The following is a 22,850-nucleotide window of genomic DNA, read 5'->3' as shown; positions in this document are numbered from 1 at the left end:
TTCTACCTTATATGTTTACATAAAATCTTCACGTAACAAAAAAAAAACCCGAAGAGAATTGTATATCGCATATATGAAACTGCCTCAGCGATGAACAAATGTTCTCCTAAATCTCGAAACTTGAATGAACGTGAAACGTTATTAATTACTGTACAAATGTCCCATATTTGGAACACAATAGAGGGTCTGAATATACATTAACCCAAATATTGCGCGAGTTAATTAAGTAATAACTATCTGATACCGAACGAACGCGCAACACGGCGTTAATGAGATTCCAACTTTTGATTTCAGTGCGAGAAGTTACGTTGTCCGAACTCAGGGACTCGATAGCGAGGTTACGGGAGAGAGTGAAGCTAGTATGCAGAACGAGGGGCTCGCCGCCCCCGAGAGTGCACTGGTTGAAGGACGGTGTACCACTGCACCCCCGAAGAGGCCTCAGGATTCAGCACAAACGGTGAGTCCAACCGAGACTTTACCATTATAAACGCGCTGCTTCTCTCTCCTTCTGTATCCTTCCTCCTCTGAACGTCAAGCTTTCGGCAACGGCACACCCCGTATAATAACACGTCGGGGCAAACTACTCAGACAACGAGCAGTTAATTCTAGATATCCGCTACAGAAACCGAAGGTACGTTGTTCCCGTCCGACACCCGTCCCAACTCTAAAGCGCTATCGATACGCTCACTGTTAGACGTCCGCCTCGAGGATCATTTTCGTAATCGTTATTAGACAGAACGAGACGGATTTGATAGCCAGGATTCTCAGCCTTAGTTCTCAGTGACGTCGCAATTTCAGATACGTCTGTGCAAAGTGATGCGTAACACATATAGCGGTCATTGATTATATAACTCATTCACGCGAGAATATCGACTTTTTTCGACATTTAATAATATACAAAAATTTATTTAATATTTTATATCATCGCGATACGATCGTCTTGTTGAAATTATTTTTTTAATATAACTTTGAACAGATTTTTCCAATTGTACCAAAAATACCATTATTTAATTTTATATTATTTCGACGTGCACGTAATACGCGAGTTGTCGGACGAAGAGTGTTTTGGAACGGCGTAAGATACGAGTCGTCACGAAAGTTTCGGAAACTACGAGAGAGAGAGAGAGAGTTGGAGCGTAGGAAGCGAGGGGAACAATGTGTGCTTTTCTCACAGTTCGATGGATTTTAACGAGCCCTCGAATTGCGAGTTCAGTGTCGCGCGCGACAACTTTACTCGCGATTTAGCAATCTCGAAAACAGCGCGCGTCCGATTCTCGCACACTTAGTCGGATGAAACGAAAAAAGGAAGTAGTCACCGTGAAAATTGCGACACGCGCGACGTGAGAGAAACTTTGCAAAACGTGCAACACATGAACGTTTCAGCTTCTCTCATCGCGCTATTTTTAATATAAATTAGAAATTAATTTTTATTTTACACTTTATTAGACACTAAAGGATATCTCGATTTTTTTTATGTGCTCCTTTTCGCAACATTATACAACTTGAAAGATAATAAATATTCCTGCATGTTGAGAACGCAAAATTGGTGTTTTATAAATATTATCAATTTATGTTACGATTAAAAATTGCAATTCATCTAGATAAATAAGTTTTCTCCTGCTCGCATAAAAAAAAAATATAAAAGTTACACGTTTCTGCCTCTGCAATATCGCTGATAATTTGCTAAAAAGCTCGAAAATAATTGTTTTAGATAGGACGTTTATTTATTTAGGCTATTGCTTTGCGTAATAAAAAATGTTTGTGCGTGTGTTGCTTCCGGATTTACGATGACAGGCCTTGGAAGCTATAAAATAAATTTTGTCACTCACAAATCAATCGGAATTGTGCTCAACAAGTGCGCGAGAAAACACATCACGTAACGCGAATGTAATTGCTGCTGCAGAATGCAACATCTGTTTGCAATCAATCATGATATTAGCTGAAGTTCATTGCGCGGTGTTTTTTATCGATCATCGCGAGCGAGCCCGATATAATCGCCTATACATATGTCTGCTTTTAATTCATCATACGACATTTAATTACAATAATCGGGCGCGAATTTAAAATTAGAAAAAAATCTCGCGGATCGTTATACAAATATAGATCGAAGCCAATTTCCGAATTCATAAAAATCACGCTATCTTACTGCACGTGCTTCATTTTTCTTGCGTTTTATTCGCGTCAGCTTCCCTTCTTATAAAAGTCTTATAGTACACATCACATTTTTCTCGGATGCTTTGCGAGACATTGATTTAATTGTATTTCGCGAATATGATGATGAATAACGTTTATAAAAATTTGTTTATTATTTATTTCCCCGCACAAGGCTCTATGCTGACATTAAGCTTTGCGTGTATATACACGAGCGATCAATCATCATAAAATTTAATTATGATTGGTGCGCGAACACGATGGTTATGCACTCTGATTTACATTACTTATCGATAATAGCTGACATTATGAGCCATATTCGCTTCGAAAACGGCATCGTGAAAGATGCGATATAGTTTTTTTTAATAATTCTAAATCGTACGGATTTGTGAAGGAAATATTATTTGCTACATTTATACCTCCGCAAACAAAAACAATTCTTTCAAGATTCTCTCAGGTACACAACTCTAGCCTGTTTCACGGTAAAATTCTATCTCATATTAGGCTCTATATATTTCCGCGGGCGGGGTGAGAACTTTTAACGAAAAGGGAATAAATTGAGAGGGTATCCAGCCGCGATCGACGCTTCCGTAAGGCGCCGCTCTGTCCGAGGGAAGAGAGAGAAAGAGAAAGAAAGAGAAAGAGGCTAAGAGGACGAGAGGAGAATTTCGATTCGGGAAACTCGCCGGGGAGCTCTCCAGCTACTTCTCGTCGACCATAATCTCGGGCGTGCCATAAATTTGTTTAGCGCGATGCACTTTTCCTCGGCGCGTAAGTCTCGGAATAATCTCAGAGCAGCCCATAAATTCGCCACCTCCGCCACCGGCACTCGCCTTTCTCGCTCGGGCCACCCGTTATATTCCGGCCGCGATAGAAACGAACCTTCGCCGTGAAGGTGAAGAGCCCTGGAGTTCTCCCTCTTTACGTGTGTGATATCTCGCTCGTGGAAACGACAAGGTGCTTTGTAGATCTCTCACGTCTGTTCGTCGGCTCTCCTCATATTTGTCACACTCAGTGTTTAAAATTTATCTCTCCTCTTCTCTTCTCGCGCGTAGGATTGTAATTTATTAATTTCATACAGACAGGTGTAATAAAAATTTATAACATAAATTGTGATCATTGCCCATTTTATGATCATAGAATTTTCAAATAAACTTCTTTAGCTCATTTTATGCAACAAATTGTTTTTTAAATATCTCCACGCGTATTTTTCTCTATATCTTATCTTGAGATATCCTGCAACATGCCTGTAGTCTGTGAAAGTCAGAAAAACACTGCTATAAAGACATGCGAGAAGACACTGTCGTGTTTAAAGCAGTGATTTTTTTGCACGTAATCTTTTTGCAAAGTCCTTTCTAGAGATGTAAATTTTTTAAGAATACAAATTATTTACACACGTAAAATTAATTTATATTGATGATGTATTATACAGGGTGTCCCAAAATTAATAGCAAATCTTTTAATGATTCCTGAGATCATTTGAAGACGATTTTTCCTCGGCGAAAATGTCGAGATCATTTTTTGCATGTTCTCAATTTTTTTAATTTTTGAAATTAATAAAAGAATGTGATTTTATTAGTATTTCATTTATTTTTGTTGAGGAAAAATCGTCTCCAACCGATCCCAAGAATCTGTCATAAAAGGTTCGCTATTATTTTGGAACACCCTGTACATAAATATTCCAAACGTTTTTAATTCAAGATATAAATTGAACGAACGAAAGGGTGCATGAAGAACCGCTGCTACGCTGAAAGAAAGAGGAGCAAGGTTCGTAAACACATTCTCGTTCATGTCGTGCATCGCTTCTCGATCTTACGACGTCGTAGCGATCAGCGTGTCACCTGTGCCGAGGATATTTCCCGCCATAATTTTCAATTACTGCCCTCGCAACGAGAGACGAGCACCGGGGCACCGCGAACGCGCCGTCAATGTCATTCGGCTCGTAATCGTTATTGGATAACAACCGCGTGTATCGTAAAATCGAACGTGTCCGCGCTATTTGATACGCGAGAGAGTCATATTCGTGCTCGCGAAACTCCTTTCTCGCCTCCGCCTCGCATCACTCGGCAGAAACGTCGACGTAAAACTGTCATCCGCCGCTTAAGCTTGTCTAGACTGGGCGGCGTGTATTTTATAGACGATATAGTCCCTCCGGGCGCGGAAATATATTCTCCTGGCCTTTGTGTCCGCGCGATACATCGGTAAATCTCTTTCTATCTCTCTTCCTCTCCTATTCTCTCCTTTTCTCCCTCCGATCGTTTCGTTTGGCAGAAATTGCCGTCACCTTTGTCGAACGGGTGAGAAAAATATTGGAATTTCGGATGACGAACGTCGGTGCTTGGCTCGAAAATAAACTCGTAATCTTGTCAAATCATCGACGCAATATATAAAACAAAGCAGATATACGAGGGCGAGTGTCAAAAGACACGAGTCTTCTATTCGTTTAGCCTCAAGAATAAAATAGAGACGACAGGCCCATGTTTCTGTTTTCGAAATACTGTCCGGGGAAGATATACTTCCCGTGGGAAATTGAAATTTTATATGTAGCAACTGTGTCATATTTTTATTTCCTAAAACTCACGTCAAGAATATAAATACACTTATCTTGTATTTTGTACATTCAGAAATAAATAGGAAAATTGAGAAACCGCTGCACAAAAAGACGAAAGGTTAGCGGTGACAGAAAACTTAATTTGAATAAAAATTAAAAAAGGTACCTAAAAAGATTTTTTTAAATATTATTTTCAAAAACGATATCCCCTTTCCGGAAAGGATGTATAAAGAAAATAATAAGTAGAAATACAGCAAATTAATCAAACTTGAATCATAAAGCTGTTGCATGAAAACGAACATCGATAAGAACTCCTTTTTGAAGCGGTAACGTTAGGGATGCATTGAGACCAGAAATCTGGCGGCGTTCCTTATGCAGGAACTTAATGATTTCCACGAAATTAACCCCAAGACATCATGAGATCGCGACGTTAATGCCATTACATTCACAAATCGAATCTCGTAGCGCCGTCACAGATCGCATTCAAGCCATGCGAATCGAAACCTCTCGAGAGGACTAGCCAGCATTCGCGATGCTACATTCGCAGGGTTTGCAGCATTTCGCTTTGACCGTCGGGGGAAAGTAGCTTTGATGTCGCGTGTAATGGAGTTTTACGTCGCAGTAAGGAACGGAGGGAAAACTTTGCGCGTGCTGCGGCGAAGAGAGAGGAAAAATCGGGAAAAGGAAAAATCACGGGGTGTTCGCGAGAGCAAGTTTCTTTGCGAGGGATCTTTGGCGCAACTTTTCTGTTCCTTTGAGCTCCTAATCTGTCCTTTACTATCGCGTCGCGCAATTAGCTTGAAAGCCCACCCAGCGAAAATTCCGACAAGAAGAGAATTCGAATTAAGTTATATGCGAATCGAAATTTGTTCACGCGATATATATCCTTGTGCAAGTAGAAGAGAAGGATAAAGATGGAGAAATGAATAAAAGTTAAAAGTAACAAAATTGAATAGGAAAGTGCATGCAAAGAAATATTTTTATATAGAAATACAAGTAAAAAATTTTAAGTCAAGAATCTCTTCTTTATATACACATCATTTTTTTTATCCTTCTTTCTGTATTTATTCTTTTACACAGAAAAGCTATTATTCTGTTTTAATCCATTCTCCTTAACAATATATATATATATGTATATATATATATATATATATATATATATGTATATATATTCCGAAATAATAATCTGAACGTAGAAAGGCGAATCCACAGTATTTTCCGGTCTATTTAAAGTTTAACGATTACACCGGAGTGTATGCACTCTTGTAAAGTTAACGTAACGAGCGAGCTCGACTCTCGCAATAGCAATATTATTAAATCATTACATTATGTAACTTTCGCAAGAGACCAGATGGACGCGAGCGGTGAATGCGCGGCAATTACCAACGCCAAATTGACACGGACATGGCGCGGCAGCGATATCAAAGGACGCGATCGGTTTAGTTGAAATTATTAGAGCGTCGGCGACGGCGGAATTGCGGCGTGATCGGTGTAAACCAGACGCTCTCGCGCGGGAAGTCCCGCGCCAATATCCGTGGATAATTGTTATTAGTACATAATTAATCGTTCGACGCACAGCGACAAAGTCGAGCCTTCCCCCTGATGAACGCGACAAGACGCGCGTTCGGCTTTTGATCGATGCGCGCTCGATAATTATCCCTCGCGGCTTATCACTATATCCGACCGCAGTATATAGTTACCTCGCGAATTTGTCACCCGAGTATCATTATTCGGCCTAAGCTCGCTGTCAAAGGTGCATTACGCGACAGCATTAGGCTCGTTATATCGGGAGATGTTTGTTATTTCGCGAGGAAATTTGAGAAAAAATTAATACATGAAATCGATGAAAAGAGATTATTTATCAGATCGGAGAGATCTGTATTCGTTTACTCTCAAAATACTCGGAAAAATATCTGTAGATGTCAAAAAACATTATTGTTTACAGGAAGGTAGAAATAGACGTATGTCTGATCAAACACGGAGTTGTTCCACTTCGAAAGGTATACTAAAGTTAGATATACATATGTATGTCAAATAAAAAATGAATTTTAAAATAAAGACATGAGAAATAATTAATGGTAAATTTCAGAAGTTTTGTCAAAAAGTTAATTTTACAATTAATGTCGGAAACTACAAAATTACACGAGTGTAATCGGATAGAAGTTTCCGAATGGAGCGTACAGCTTCGTCCAGGAAATCTCGAACATTTTAAGCTACATACGCCAGTCGGGACAAATGAACGATTGAGGAGAGACAATCGAGTTAATTCTGTATCGTATTTCCGTCCTTTCCGTGCGAGATATCCAATAATATTTGAGAAAAAACATTCGCGGAACGCGAAGGTAGAAATAATCGAGGGATAAAAAGAAAGAGAAAGAGAGAGAGAGAGAGAGAGGATGAGGACAAAACGACGTCGACGAAGACTATCGGCCGAGATCAACGTCGATGCGAGGACGAGGAGCGAGAAAGTTGTTTGAGGAAACGCCTTCGAATCGAGCGATGTCGCGCCTTGATTGCGGACGAAAGAGTGCGCGAGGCACGAAAAGAGTAAAACGGAAAATCCTTCACGACTTCCGCGGACGGAATCGCTCGGTCCGGGGATGAGGACGGGGACTCGTTTCTGTCCGAGGACCCTCGACTGACTTCATCGAGATAGCGAAGTACCGTTACGCGGTAATGGCGTGAACGGAAGAGAGATTTCCCTAGGTGCGAGTAGTCATCGTCGTCGGGCATCGAATACCAAGATTGTCGCGGATATATACCGATGAGCGCTGTCGCGGAATAAAACGCGCAAATGGCGAAACAAAAACGTGACACGAAACGGAAGAAGGGACATGTTTTGCTTCTCGATTAATATTCTCTCCGAAATATAGAAAAGAATGTGTTACTTGCAATTTATTATAGTAATCGCGGCTCGCATTAATGTAATAATCATTAATAATGAAATGAAATTATACGGGCGTATAAAATCTAATAGATTCGAAAAAAACATGTTATAGAGTGAACATTGTTAATTCACTCTATAAATATAGAGTGAATTAAAAATAATTCAATTTCCAATTTTTGGGAAATTTTTAAAATAAATTGTTTGAATTTTAACCTATATCTTTTTTTACAGTTAGTAAATTGGTATCGCTTAGCAACATAATTAAATAACGAATCTGGAACGCGAGCGCGGAAATATAGTTTATATTACATGTTTTAATTATCAGTGCTCAATATGTATTTATATCTCTTTTTATTCTCAATTATCATGAATATTAAAATGGATAAATAAGGATACGCAGAAAGGAAGCTAACAGATATTAAAGCCAAATATCTGAATAATTAATGTAATTTGATTAAATAAAAAATAATACTTTTATCTTATTTTTCTTTAATCAACTTATTTCTTGCAGACTATTATCGAAGAGAGTTTTATCGGAAAAAGTTCCAAGTATATGATTTATATATCTCTCTTTTATAGAAAATCCGTAAAAAATATTTACTATATATATTTGAATTATTTTTTTACATCATACTAATATCATGGTAACATTTTTAAATATCAAATGTAGTATAACATTGAATAACAAATTCTTCACCTCATCTTTCACATTAAAAGTAATATAGCTGACAAATCTATATTCCTACATAACATTTTTTTATTAAAATACAGATTAACATATAGATTAATATTTAATTCATCCAAATTAAAAACCGTAGAGACTATTTGCCTCCGAATAAAAAAAGATTACCGATCAATTAATTATATGTTAATTAAACTCAGATTCTTATAAAAACCGAGCAAGTTGGAATATGACGAAGAATGTCATGTAAATTTGCGACCTCGAAATTCGATATCCTTAACCAACTTGTCATTTTCTCATTAATGATCGGTATATTGATATCGGATTTCCACTAACACTAATTAACACTTTGCTGATGCAATGTTGTGCTGTCTAATGCATTGCAGTTCATTACGTGATTGGCTGATGGCAAAACATATTTACCATTTTCTTTCTCTCTCTCTCTCTTTCTCTTTCTCTCCTATTATCGAATACGTAATATAATTTGAAGAGATTATCTAAGTCTGTAATTTTTTAAAACAAGGGTAATGAATGGTTTTTAATAATAAAAAGCTACAATATAAAGAAAAATATAAACTCATTAACTCATTAACATGCGTTTGATTGTTATTATACGAAAATATCGTTCCATTTTAAATTAATATTTAAATTTTTAATAAGGCATTTTTATCCGGGAGGAACAATTTAAATTCTCCGATTTATGGCGCTTTCGAGCCGGTCGATTCATTAGCTTTGACGTCCGTCAATCAGATAATGCAGTTGCGTATATGAAAATTTTAATGAGCCAATTTTAATTATTTTCCCTCATTTTCTTGTCCTCTTTACTTGGACTCCCATGGCGGTTAAACGGAATTTATCGACAGCTATCAAAGTTCTACGAAGTCGTGAAGCAATCCAATTTATAAGTTGTCAATGGCCGATAAATAACTCATGACAGGAAACGGAATTAAGTCGACCAGGTTTTTCAGGCAACTTTGAAATTAAATTGATTAATTCCTAACTAAAGATATATATATAAAGTACATACAATAAATAACAAATAATAATGATTCCTTTATTTGATATTTCTTTAAAAGATTTACCTGTCAAATTTTGATAAATTGTAAAAAAATTCGCTCTTAAGCAATTAATTAAACGTTCATCTAAATATTATTATACAACATTTTATTAAGACGTCCACGGTAATATTTCAATTCTTTTAGCCCCATTTTCTATCATAAAAGTAAGATATTCTGATTTATATCACTGATACCAATAAGCATCGGCGATTTGTACGCCCTGTGTGAAACTGACATGAGTTTATTCGTTTATGCCGATATATTCGTTCCATTCTAAATCATCGATTTCTCGTAAAATGTATGCCAGTACGATAATCTCGTATTTGATCGCGGCGTTATACACGCCGTGGGCGTGAGTCCATACATTGTACCACGTGGTTACGATAAGGCGGACATAAAGACTGTCTTTAGGTACGATTAGGTGGTAAAGGTGACTGCAATGGCGAACACTCCAACTTCCGCTGCGGATTATCGAACTCTGGCCTCGCTTTAGCCGTTTCGATGAGAGAAGTACTTATTCATTTAAAACACCTCCGATAATTCCCTCTCAAAGAAGCGCGCTGCTCGATAAAACTACGAGTAACATTCGCATTAAATTATTACAAACGTCGCGAAGAAGATGAATGAATTTTATTCGAATTAATATTAAGAAAGTAACGCGCCGCTGAATAATCTCTCAGATATAGAAGATCGTGATATAAAATGTATGTGCAGTAAATCGCAGCGACGCGTAAAATTAACTCGCCCTTATTATTTCACATATGCGATGCGAATAAAATATCAATAAAATATTAGGATTACGTACGCGAGTCTCGTAAATTTGTAGCAGAGATATTAATGGGATAAAATATATTCCATGTGCAAGCAGCGGATGCCTCGAAAATACAGTCGAAATATCCACGGAATTTATGTCACGTGTGCAATAAGAAGAATAGCTGCAGTAATTTCTCCGAAAAGGATTATATAAACGGATTTTCCTTTTTTTCGCGCAAAGCAAAGAAGTAACGTTATTGTTGCAGCTTTCGCGTCGTCATGCCACGGCAATTATTATCGCCGGAATCGGCGATAATGGGGAAGAGAGGGCGGGCCGAGAGGAGAGGAAGGGATAGCTTCGAGGGAAGACAAATCGCTCGCAATCCGCGCGCCGCACGAAAAATCGATGCTTCCGATACGATCTCGCTCCTATATATACGGTTAGGTGAATAAATCACTCGCCACGACTGCCCTTCCCTCCCGACGATCTGCACGTCGTGGAAGTACGTCCTCGTATTTTCCGTGTTTCCACTCACAAATCTCTTCCACTTCCATTCACGTTCCCGTTATCCCTCCCCGAAACGGAAGCGCCTCGGAAGAACTTATTCCTCCGCCATGCCTGGCCCCTTTTATGCTCTCCCACGTCTCGTCGTTACATCTCGAGCTGTACTCTTTGTACGTACATACTTACGTTTCCTCGCCGACTTCCGCCGGTTAATCGGAGCGAGCACGAGGAAGAATTGCCGGTAATAAAATGTTAATGGGTTAACGAATCCGACCGGTAGCCGAGTTTTCAGACAATCGAGGAAACAGCGCGCGCGCACGTCCCCGTCGTAAAATCGATGCTTCGAGCTACGTGTAACCGTACAAGAATCCATACAAACTCTCGATACGCCTCGCGCATTCATCGTGTAAACGCTCATATTGGAATAAGTTTGTATGGAAAAAAAAAAAAAAATCGATACGAGCAAGGAGCGAGAAATGAATCGCGCGAAAATTAAAAAATACCATGCACTTTAAAAACCTCGATACTCGCGCGAGTTTGCATTGCTATTAATATCACGTAAAATGGATGTAGATCACTCTCTGCCACGTCATTAAAAACAAAATCTGTCTGTACTTTTGTGCGAGCAGAGCGCGTAATTGTAATTAATATTCATCAAGCCGCAGTCGCGAATATATACGAAATTCATTAAATCGCGAGCGATGATAGAAATCCGATGGCGAAATAACGTGGTCATCGTATAATGATTTTCGCTACGAGATTTTCATGTCGAAGTAATGAATTTTCATATTTTCATCTCTGACGCTCATTAGCGCATTTGACGCGGTCGACACTTCAACTTTTAATTATAATTACGTAGACTGTTGGGATAAACAGCTTTTCATCCAGGTTTATATACGGCAACGAATGTGTGTAGGCGCCGCCGTCTGCTCGAAGGTCCAAGCGTAAAGCTTGGATGGAAAATAATTCACTCGCGGAGTTATTCGAGCTCTCTTACTCTCTCCCGATGAATAATAATAATAACTCGTCGACGACGAGTCGTACCTGTCCGATTAATACTCCTAATTAATTTCAAGCGCGCCGATAATTCTTTTGTCTGTCGCCATTTCCGCGCGCGAGAAACGCACCGACACGTAGAGACGTTGCGCCGTAATTTTTCGATTCAACGATTCGCGCACAAAGACCCAGAATTGCGACGTCGAAATTTTATCTGATATAGCGCCTCGATATTTCGCAGAGACACTGCATTCTTTCGAGAGACGACCCGCTCGTAAAAACCGCCAATGCGTCGCGAATGTCTCTTCCCATCCCCCACTCGTTATTTTCACGATGCCTTTACGCTCGTCCGATCATCACAAGAGCGAGACGCGGCTCCTCTACCGAGGTTAAAATAAATGCTCGTTGGCTGCCTCTGCTCCGGCCAAGCCGCGACGCCAATATTTGCCGGCAAATATCCAGAGGCAGAGGCGTTCAACGTGGCCTGGAATTCGCCGAACAAGGAAATTGAAACTCTAGCAAGGGAGACGAGGCACAGGGTGAGCCCCACGACGCATCCGTCCGCTTGTTTCACGCTCGATTCGAGATCAGATACTTGCGCAGATACTCGGGATCGTTTGCCCTGGACCCGACTATGCGAGCATGGCGCGTGTGCAAAGCCGTTTGTGCTGGAAACCGAAAGCGGTGTGGTGATTTTCAATCACTCGTTTATCATACCAGTGTTTGTGTGCTAATCGAGAAGCGAAAGATAGCGTGAAATCATTTGTTAAAAAAAATACTTATGTTATTATTTCTATCGCGAGCCTGATCATATTTCGGAAAATTTACGATAATTGAAAAATTACAAAATAAAAGCAAAGATATTTTGGTTTTATTATATTTTAATTTTTAAATCTCTTAATTTATATTGAGATTTAATTTTATATTATTTTTTTGTTATTCATTTTTATTGCGTTATATATCGAGATTTTAATAGTACATATTCCGATTATATAGCAGTTAAAAGACCAGATAAATCACCTCAGTTTTTTTATATTTTATTAATTTTATTTTCTATTTATTTTATATTTTATTATTTTTATGTAGAGTATCTTTATTTTATTATTAAAGAATTTTTCTGATTAGTATATTATATTATATTCAAGCGTAATATGGTTGGTAAGCTGTATTAAGATTTGTCTGATCTAATATTAATTTGTTCTACTGCCAAGCCATAGTTTCGCGCATGTACGTCAAATAATGAACATACTTTTAATTAGAAATGTGATCAAAAGTTGTCATTAGAAAAATAAAATTGCTTTTCTATCATATTACAGTACGCTTAAGATTTGTCTGATCTAAAACGGACTTATTCTACTGCCAAGCGATAATTTCGCGCATGTACATAAAATATTCAACATATTTTTAATTAAAAACGTGATAAAAAGTTATCATTAAAAAAATAAAGCTCTTTTTATCATATTACATTACGCTTAAGAATTGTCTGATTTAATACGGACTTGTTCTACTGCCAACTGATAGTTTCGCGCTTGTATATAAAATAGTGAGCATACTTGAAATTAAAACCGTAATAAAAAGTTATCATTAGAACATGAAACTCTGTTTTTTTATTATATTACATAACGCTTCAGATTTGTCTGATCTAATATAGACTTGTTCCACTGTCAAGCGATAATTTCGCGCATGTACATAAAATAGTAAACATATTTTTATTTAAAAACGTGATAAAAAGTTATTATTAAAAAAGTAAAGCTCTTTTTATCATATTACATTACGCTTAAGAATTGTCTGATCTAATACAGACTTGTTCTACTGCCAAGTCATAGTTTTGCGCATGTACGTCAAATAATGATCATACATTTAATTAGAAATGTGATCAAAAGTTATCATTAGAAAAATAAAATTGCTTTTCTATCATATTACAGTACGCTTAAGATTTGTCTGATCTAAAACGGACTTGTTCTACTGCCAAGCGATAATTTCGCGCATGTACATAAAATATTCAACATATTTTTAATTAAAAACGTGATAAAAAGTTATCATTAAAAAAATAAAGCTCTTTTTATCATATTACATTACGCTTAAGAATTGTCTGATCTAATACGGACTTGTTCTACTGCCAAGTCATAGTTTCGCGCATGTACGTCAAATAATGATCATACTTTTAATTAGAAATGTGATCAAAAGTTATCATTAGAAAAATAAAATTGCTTTTCTATCATATTACAGTACGCTTAAGATTTGTCTGATCTAAAACGGACTTGTTCTACTGCCAAGCGATAATTTCGCGCATGTACATAAAATATTAAACATATTTTTAATTAAAAACGTGATAAAAAGTTATCATTAAAAAAATAAAGCTCTTTTTATCATATTACATTACGCTTAAGAATTGTCTGATCTAATACGGACTTGTTCTACTGCCAAGTCATAGTTTCGCGCATGTACGTCAAATAATGATTATACTTTTAATTAGAAATGTGATCAAAAGTTATCATTAGAAAAATAAAATTGCTTTTCTATCATATTACAGTACGCTTAAGATTTGTCTGATCTAAAACGGTCTTGTTCTACTGCCAAGCGATAATTTCGCGCATATACATAAAATATTAAACATATTTTTAATTAAAAATGTGATGAAAAGTTATCATTAATAAAATAAAGCTCTTTTTATCATATTACATTACGCTTAAGAATTGTCTGATCTAATACGGACTTGTTCTACTGCCAACTGATAGTTTCGCGCTTGTATATAAAATAGTGAGCGTACTTGAAATTAAAACCGTAATAAAAAGTTATCATTAGAACATGAAACTCTGTTTTTTTTATCATATTACATAACGCTTCAGATTTGTCTGATCTAATATAGACTTGTTCCACTGTCAAGCGATAATTTCGCGCATGTACATAAAATAGTTAACATATTTTAAATTAAAAACGTCATAAAAAGTTATCATTAAAAAAAAATAAAACTGCGTTTTTATCATATTACGTTACGCTTAAGATTTGTCTGATCTAATATGGACTTGTTCTACTGCCAAGTGATAATTCCGTACATGTATATAAAATAGTGAACATACTTTAAGTTAAAAACGTAATAAAGAGTTCTCATTAAAATAGAAAACTTTGTATTTTTATTCTATTATATCACGCTTAAGATTTGTCTGATCCAATACAGACTTGTTCTACTGCCAAGTGAACATACTTTAAATTGAAAACGTTATGAAAAGTTATCATTAAAAAAATGAAATACTTTGCAGTTTTTTTTATCACGCTTTATACACAAAATCAACATTAATCATAAAAATTAATTTTCGTGAAACAAAATAAAATAAGTTTTTAATATTATATAATTTCGTCTAAAACATTTAAGTCTTTTAAGAATATATTATAGATTAAAAATGGTAACTATATCAAGTATTACTTAATGTTGCGTTCCTCCTCAATTGATCATTACGAATATTCGAACTGTATTCGGGAGTAACGTATCGTGCAACATACAGGAGAATGCGCTTTTATTAAATGTCAATTTGCGTTCGCTCGACGCGAACGTGAATTCCATGCAGTCCGAAAATGACGGATTACGCTGACGTGCCGATCGCAACATAATGCAACTCACGGAGAGAATACGTCAGAAGTCACGATGAGATGCCCCGAAGGACCTCAGTCACAGACAGAGAGTCTGTATAGCGAGCGGGAAAAACGCTGAGAAAGATGTGGAGAGAGATGTCTAATTTTCCGAGTTTTATATTCGAGCTGCGTTTGCGCGGAATAAAATATATATCGTTATATCGGTACATTGCATCGCGCGAGTCGTAATGTTGCAGCAACTTGACTTCTGTACATATCATTCTGTACATAATAATATGATTGTAGACAGAATGAATGGCTTGATATTTAAAAATCATTATTATTAAAGTTATAATTTCTCGAGAAAAATTCTTTCGATTTATCTATTTATCTATATATTTATCTATTAATAGAGTACTCTGATATAAACCTATATTCAATTTATATCCTCAACGATACGGTACGAGGATCGCATAACTTGAGTCGCCTGAAAGAGTCGTCGAAGGGTCATATCGAGTTTATAATCACGCAACAACAAAGTGAATTATCTAGCTAAAATGGCTCTCTAAAATCCTCTAAAGCCGTTCTCGCGTTGCGTCATCGGGCTGTGGCACATAATATGCTTGGCCAAGCAACGCGGTTGCATCGCGTCACGCGGATAAAAGTTGCCGCGAGCTGCCAACCCTCCTCGAAATCTCGTTTTACGGGAAAAGCCCGGATAATCCCGCGCACACGACTCGACTCGGCGCGCAAGCCGCTACGATAATTTTCGCGCGACGTTTTTTTTACGCGACGAATCTTGCCGTATCCTTCGTATACTCCGAGCTTTGATTTAAGTCGCCCATTTGTCAGCAGTGTCATCTGCTTCTAAATCTGTTGTAATGAGTACACGGAACTTTGGAGAATTAATTGAAAAATTATTTATAGTAATACTACATTCAAACTAGTGATTCGTAATTGGATTTTGTGTTTTTAATATAATAACCGTTTGGAAAGAAAATAGAAAAATTATAATAGTTAGAAATTGAATGTAAAATTCTCTATAATTCTCTTACTATTCTATCACACAATAGATATATATAATATACTGTAATACTTTGCTCCTTAAAGACGTAGAAATAATGAAAGAAAAAATTCTTTCCAACGACTTCTATTACATTTCTTTACTTTTTATAGTAAAAAAAAGCAATATTCTCCTTGTACACATCTTGCTAGATTCCGCGACAATAAACTTAATTCATTAAAGCGCAACATTAAGACAAAAAAATGTTGCAGAGACAGGAAACAGAAAGCTCTTTGGAAAGTTTAGCGCGTTGAATATGCGTGAAATAACGAAAGCGAAGGATATTTTCCGTCGACGAGACAGTAACGAGCAGCACTTGTACAAGCGAAGAATCGTTTTACGATCTCACGCTATTCCGTGGGAAATTTCACGCTCACGGCTCGCGGAACAATCGGTGCCAACGAAAACTCGGACGAATGCCTCTCTTATTCGTTGCGAGACTGTTCAACGTCGTCGTTGAATTATATGTTTCGCTGCAACATCCGAGACGTTTGCTGCATATTCGCGTAGACTACGTTCTCGCGAATTTTATATTCGAGTCTTCCATCCTCGCCAAACGAGGGGACGGGTATATTAAAACAGTCATTTGTAGTAAATTGCACTTTATTATCCGACATAACGTTAGCTTGAAATAAGAGTTTAATTTATGCAACAGCCATAATTTTTTATACAAATATATATACGTAAAACGAAATTTCGGAACGTTTAATTCGATAACTGAATATATGTATATTTTTAACGCGCCGTTTATTACAGGGTGTTCAGCAAACTCAATGAAAAAAATTCCCTGACTTTTTCAGATTTTTCAAGATCAGAAATTAATTTTCTCCCTTTTAGTATTATTTTTATTATTATTTAATATTATTTTTTAGTATTATTTAGACTTGTTTAGACTTTTTAATATTATTTTTTCCAAATATATAATTTGCATATATCTATATGATAAATCAATTAAATGTTAAATCATGAAATTTTTGTCATCCATGTTTTCATTGAATCTTTTGATTCGGAAGTTAAAAACAAAAATTTAAATCAATTATAAATTATTAATTTGCGTTATGTACGATAATCGAAACAAGCATATCATTATAAATAAACTATTTAAATAATCACCTTTTTTATTTATATTATATGAAATTTTTTAGTTTTGTCTCTATCAAACACATATCACATAAATAAAATAACACGACGATGAAAATATAAACTAGAAAATTAGCGTGCTAGGAGTCAAGAAAAAGTTTATATTATGTAATAAAAAATTATTGAGACAAATGTAGAATAATGTGAAAAAATCCAAATAAATAGTAAAATTTCCTAACTTTTCTCCTTGACAATTCGAGATTTCTAAAATTCCCTGACAATGCCCGATTTCCCTGACTGCTAGACACCCTGTATTACTAAACGAGTTACGATCGAGACAAATTTCGCCGTCTTAGCTGCACGAGATATCCCTAATTAATACGCAAATCTAATCGCGCGGTATATATAGACCGTAGTAAATTGTGTTACCTGCTTCCATGTTTCGGGAGAACGGTTACGCGTGTAAATATTCCACGCAAATTGCACGTGAATCCAACGCGCGACGTCGACAGAGATTCCCCGGTAATAATAAAGGCCCGCGAAAGTGGGTCGAACACCCGTTTAACATACCGAACTCTATCCCCCGTCCGTTAAATTATATGTTTTCCTGTGTCCGGCACCGACGTTCACCGGATACGTAGTCGCGTTTGCAGCGGTCTCGTCGACGGGATGTTCATTCTCTCTCTCTCTCCCTCGCTCTCTCTGTTTGCTGGCCGACAGTCTCTCAAAAACGGGCTCCTATTTTGCGTAAATCTGCATTCGCCGCGACTCTCTTGGTTCGCACGTACACGAACTCGAGTTTCTGTCTCTCTCGCTCCGACTTGGCAGATATAATTTATCGGAAAAACGCGAGAGATGGTGGCCGAGGCGCATATGCAAATGTTGCTGCTCTTTTTGTCTTTTGCGAAAAGCACGGTCTCGAGCTTTTCGGCCAAGCTGCGCGGACACCGTTGAGTGTAAATTCCGCGATTGTCTTTTGGACTTTTCGGTTCTCGTTATTATATAAAGTCCGTGATTGTTATAATGAGATTCTCTCTCTTTCCCGTGCTCTCCAAAAAATGATGTATAATTAATGCGAATAACTTACGAATAAATTATTTTCAAAATAAAGTGAGAAGTGATTTTTAAAAAAACATTTCGCGCTAGCTCTTTCTTTTAATTTAACAACAGAGAGAAACACGTTAATGAGATTTGTTTGCAAAGCAAAATTTTTCGGCTTTTAGGAATTATACAGATTAAGGAACTTAATTTAAATCTCTTAAATGAATAAAATTTCGAAAATCTCTTTCAAAATATCTAAAATTTAAATTTCAAGAAAAATGATATTTCTCCTTGGAAAAGAGATAATTTGCGTACCGATAAAAACTTATAGATGAAGACGCTACTGTATCATAAAAATATATTTCGCAGAGCCGGAGAGAGGTAAATACAAATCACTGGAAAACCCAAAGCTTGCTAACGCAACGAATAAAAGCGGCCGGGCTCGTTCGACCGCGAGGCCGCGAATGGCACCGATTATTTTTAAAGTCTCGCTTACCTACCGAATCGTGTGTGCGCGAAACACACACTCTCTCTCTCTCTCTCTCTCTCTCTCTCTCTCTCTCTCTCTCTCTCTTTTTGACGCCCTATTAAAAAAGCCACTCCCGTATTTTCGCGCCTCAATCAGTGTAATGCGCCGGCAGAAATCGCTTTATGATACTGCGTGAATCAAACGCGGCCGCGTCGCGAAATTTTCATTTCCAACAAGCACGTTGCAATTTTATATTTTTTTCCTCGCATGACGTCTCGTCATCTTGAAAGTGCAATGAAACATGGCTAGAGCGTCGTATTTTATCGCGCGAAGTACAAACCACCGTGTTCTATTTTTTCCCCACCTTTTTTTAACGCGTTCCTCGCATGACGTCTCGTCATCTTGAGAGTGCAATGGAACTCGGCTTGAGCGCCGTATTTTACCGCGCGGAACAAACAGCCGTATTAAATCGTACATTTGCTGAACGCGAGTAAAGGCGTGAAATAGGTGCAAATATTTCCTTCAGCAGCAGAGATTAATTAACTCTAATGGTGCAATTGTCGGTTGTGCAGCTGCAAATTACTTAAACGACCCACTTGCGTCCCTCTCTTAACCGGCTTAGATTCTCTTGGCCTTATTATGCAGAATAATTCACAGTTACCACACCTCTTCTAATTATTCGATAAGTAATTATCCTCATGGCCCCCCATCGAGAAAACTTTTAGCTCGAGGAATATCGCCGTCGGTTGAGTTTTACGTCATAGCATCGACCGAACCTGTCATCGTTATTTATTTTTACATATTCTACGGTTAAAAAGAAGCAAACTAATATTTATTAAATCATACTCACATATGTCTATAGAACATTTTTCGATCCTACAGAAGCATAAGAGCTATTCGTGTATAAAAATCAATCGTATCGTTCTGAAAATTCGCAACGTTCTGAAGCTAAAGATTTTTTTTCACACATCAAATAAACGGATGCATCGTAGAAAATTCACGGATCGCCGAATATTGCGTTCCCTCCCCTTCATTATCCGACGTGGACGAAAAAAAAATGCACATACATCCGCGTATCAACGTGCATCCGACGGCGATAAATTCGCGTCGTAAATACGACCGTGAAGCGAATGGAGGATATCCTCGCGGAAACCGGCTATCGTTATAGCGCTGCACGTGACAAATTATCATCTGGCTACGTGGATTATCGTCCGACGCTGTTCTATCCGAAAAGCCCGCGGCCAGCGGTGCGGTATGTAATTACCTAAAACGGGCGGCGCGTAATTGGACAAAGGAAATAAAGGCAGCGTTGTGTGCCAATCTCGGCGGCCGGCGCGCGCCGTAATGTAAAACAGCACAACGTAGCTGTATACGCGCGCTCTTTGTGCGAAAAAGTTATTCCATATACTCCGGGAAAATGCACGCAGTTTTGCGAGAGGCACGAACAACCTGGGTATCGCTCGTTCTCGTATTATGTGCATTTCGAGTCTCGTTAGATATACTCTCCCTCTCTCTCTCTCTCTTTCTCTCCCAAATTTGTGAAATTATCTCCCGCGTCCTATTAACCCTTTATTGCATAACTTATTCCAATGCGAGCAAAATTCGAGAATGGGAGACGCGCATCTGCGAATTTATACATATATTCGAGATATAAGAGATAAAATGAGAATAAAAAAAGAAATTAAATGATACGTGGATACGGTAGTAAAACAATTACGCTCGTTTGTTCGCGAATAAAACTTTCCGCGAAACTGCTTTTAATAAATTCTACGGTTATTATGTGTAATATAATTTGATTGAGATTTCGCGCGTCTGTTAATGCGGAACAATTGCAAAATTCGCAATATGATGCATTTGCACGATAATTTTCAACGGATCCGCAAGCAACAAGCGCGAATAACTTTCAAGGAGCATTTTTTAATGAGACTTTAGTAGAAAGAAACAGAAGAGAAAGAGAGTGAGTGAAATCTCTCTTTAGAACAATGCTTGTTAATTTAACACTTCAAATGCGTACGTGAGTTCGCGGAAATTCGTAATGAGCTCCGGAAACGAAGAGATTATATATTTCCGTTGTTAAGTATTAACACCGGAGCGGAAACGGAAAGTTCTCCTCTTCCTTCTCTTTCTCATCCCTCTCTCTGAGTACTTCTGATTATACACGCGAATAAATTCAAAGCCTGGAAAACGCTATACTCGTCATCGCTATTCCCTTTCTTCTCCTCACGCTTCGTTCCGTTACTTTTGGAAACTCATTACATTGTTAATCGATCGTCAACTCGCGACAAGTTCCTCCAGGTGTTGCGAACTGCTTGCAACATTTATGACGTTCCCGAAATTCGTCGATGAGCGCGCTGCGCTCCTTCGCACGAAACTTTCTTACGCGAAGGAATCGTAAGGATTTCAATTATAATGTCAAAGGCGACCGCGCTGCCTGTTCCCACGATTGATAGCTAAACAAGCTAGAGAATAAATTAGAACAGAGCTGGGATTTATTTGCAACTTTCGGCCAAATTTGTTGACATCCGATGCTCGTAACCAAGAAGCGCGATATTTAGGGAATGTCTAACTCTGGAATTGTCAGGGAACAGTCAGGAAATTTTACTATTTTTATCTGAATTTTTTCATATTATTCTACATTTGTCTCAGTAATTTGAAAATTTTTATTAAATAAATTAGAACAGAGCTGGGATTTATTTGCAACTTTCGGCCAAATTTGTTGACATTCGATGCTCGTAACCAAGAAGCGCGATATTCAGGGAATGTCTAGCTCTGGAATTGTCAGGGAACAGTCAGGAAATTTTACTATTTATCTGAATTTTTTCATATTATTCTATATTTGTCTCAGTAATTTGAAAATTTTTATTAAATAAATATAAACTTTTCCTTGACTCCCAGCACGCTAATTTTCTATGTTGTTAAAAATCGATTCATCTACAGCGTGTTCGTTAATTTATATTTTCATTGTCGTGTTATTTTATTTCAATGTGTTTGATAGAGATAAAACTAAAAAATTTGATATAATATAAATAAAAAATGTGATTATTTAAATAGTTTATAGTGACACGTTTGTTTCGATCATCGTATATAATGCAGATTGTATAAATGATTTAAATTTTTGTTTTTTTGACTTCCGAACTTTTTTATTGTCGACAAAAATATCTCAAGGATTTCATGATTTAATATTTAATTGATTTATCATATAGAAATATGCAAATTATATATTTGGAAAAAATAATATTAAAATGTCAGGGAAAAAATTATTTCTGGTCTTGGAAAATCTGAAAAAGTCAGGGAATTTTTGTTATTGTGTCTGCTGGATACCCTATTTTGTTTTATGCACATCAAAAATGTAATAGCGCAATATTTTAATAGCAAAAATTCTCGTTCAAATTTTTTATTTAATATTTTATTTTGTGTTAATAATAAAAATAGTTATTTTCATATACACAATATTATATATTAAATAAAAAATTTGAATAAGAATTTTTGCTATTAAAATATTGCGTTATTATGTTTTACATGCAGATTCCTGAGACTGAATATCGCTATTCTTGGTTACGAGAGCTGGCGACGCGTTGCTAAGGCGCGAACGATAAAAGGGAAGCAGTAGGCGTATGTCAAGAAATTCGGCCGAAAGTTAGAAATAAATCCCAGCACTAAACTAGAAGAACGAAGTCTTAAATAAGCTTGAAACAAAAATCATCAAACGCGTATACATATAAACTTGAAATTCCCATTAGCGTCGCGAACGTATCAAGATTCCGAACCGGTGGGCAAACAGTTTCCGCGCTCTTCTTGCAAGAGATAGAGAAGAGCGTCGAGAAGATGGAGGGACTCGCGTGAAGAGAAAAAGGAAGAGAGAGAGAGAGAGAGCGGGCTTTAACGACTAAACGAACGTCGTATACACGTACCGGGAGCATCCGGCGGCGGATGAGACAAACATAGTTTTAGGATAATGGTCGGTGACTGGACGGCAAGCTCCTCGGTAGCTACCGCTCGTGTCCTGGAAGTCGGCCAAACGCGATTAAGCACTCCTGGCCGCCG

At 37.2% G+C, this 22,850-nt stretch overlaps 1 protein-coding gene across 1 annotated transcript in view; it reads left to right on the top strand.

The window, feature by feature from the left end:
* vn (membrane-bound neuregulin protein vein) overlaps positions 1 to 22,850 on the top strand; it is a 275,654-nt gene that overhangs the window by 171,365 nt on the left and 81,439 nt on the right. The window contains 1 exon segment of the mRNA XM_029302567.2: positions 295 to 457. Within this exon segment, the coding sequence (XP_029158400.2) occupies positions 295 to 457 (163 nt within the window).

The sequence above is a fragment of the Nylanderia fulva genome, unplaced genomic scaffold (assembly GCF_048542155.1).
Source record: "Nylanderia fulva isolate GAGA-0341 unplaced genomic scaffold, ASM4854215v1 Scaffold38, whole genome shotgun sequence".
NCBI classification, from domain to species: Eukaryota; Metazoa; Arthropoda; class Insecta; order Hymenoptera; family Formicidae; genus Nylanderia; species Nylanderia fulva.
Note: the sequence above shows the minus strand (reverse complement) of the source record. Positions and strands in the feature narration are given on the sequence as shown.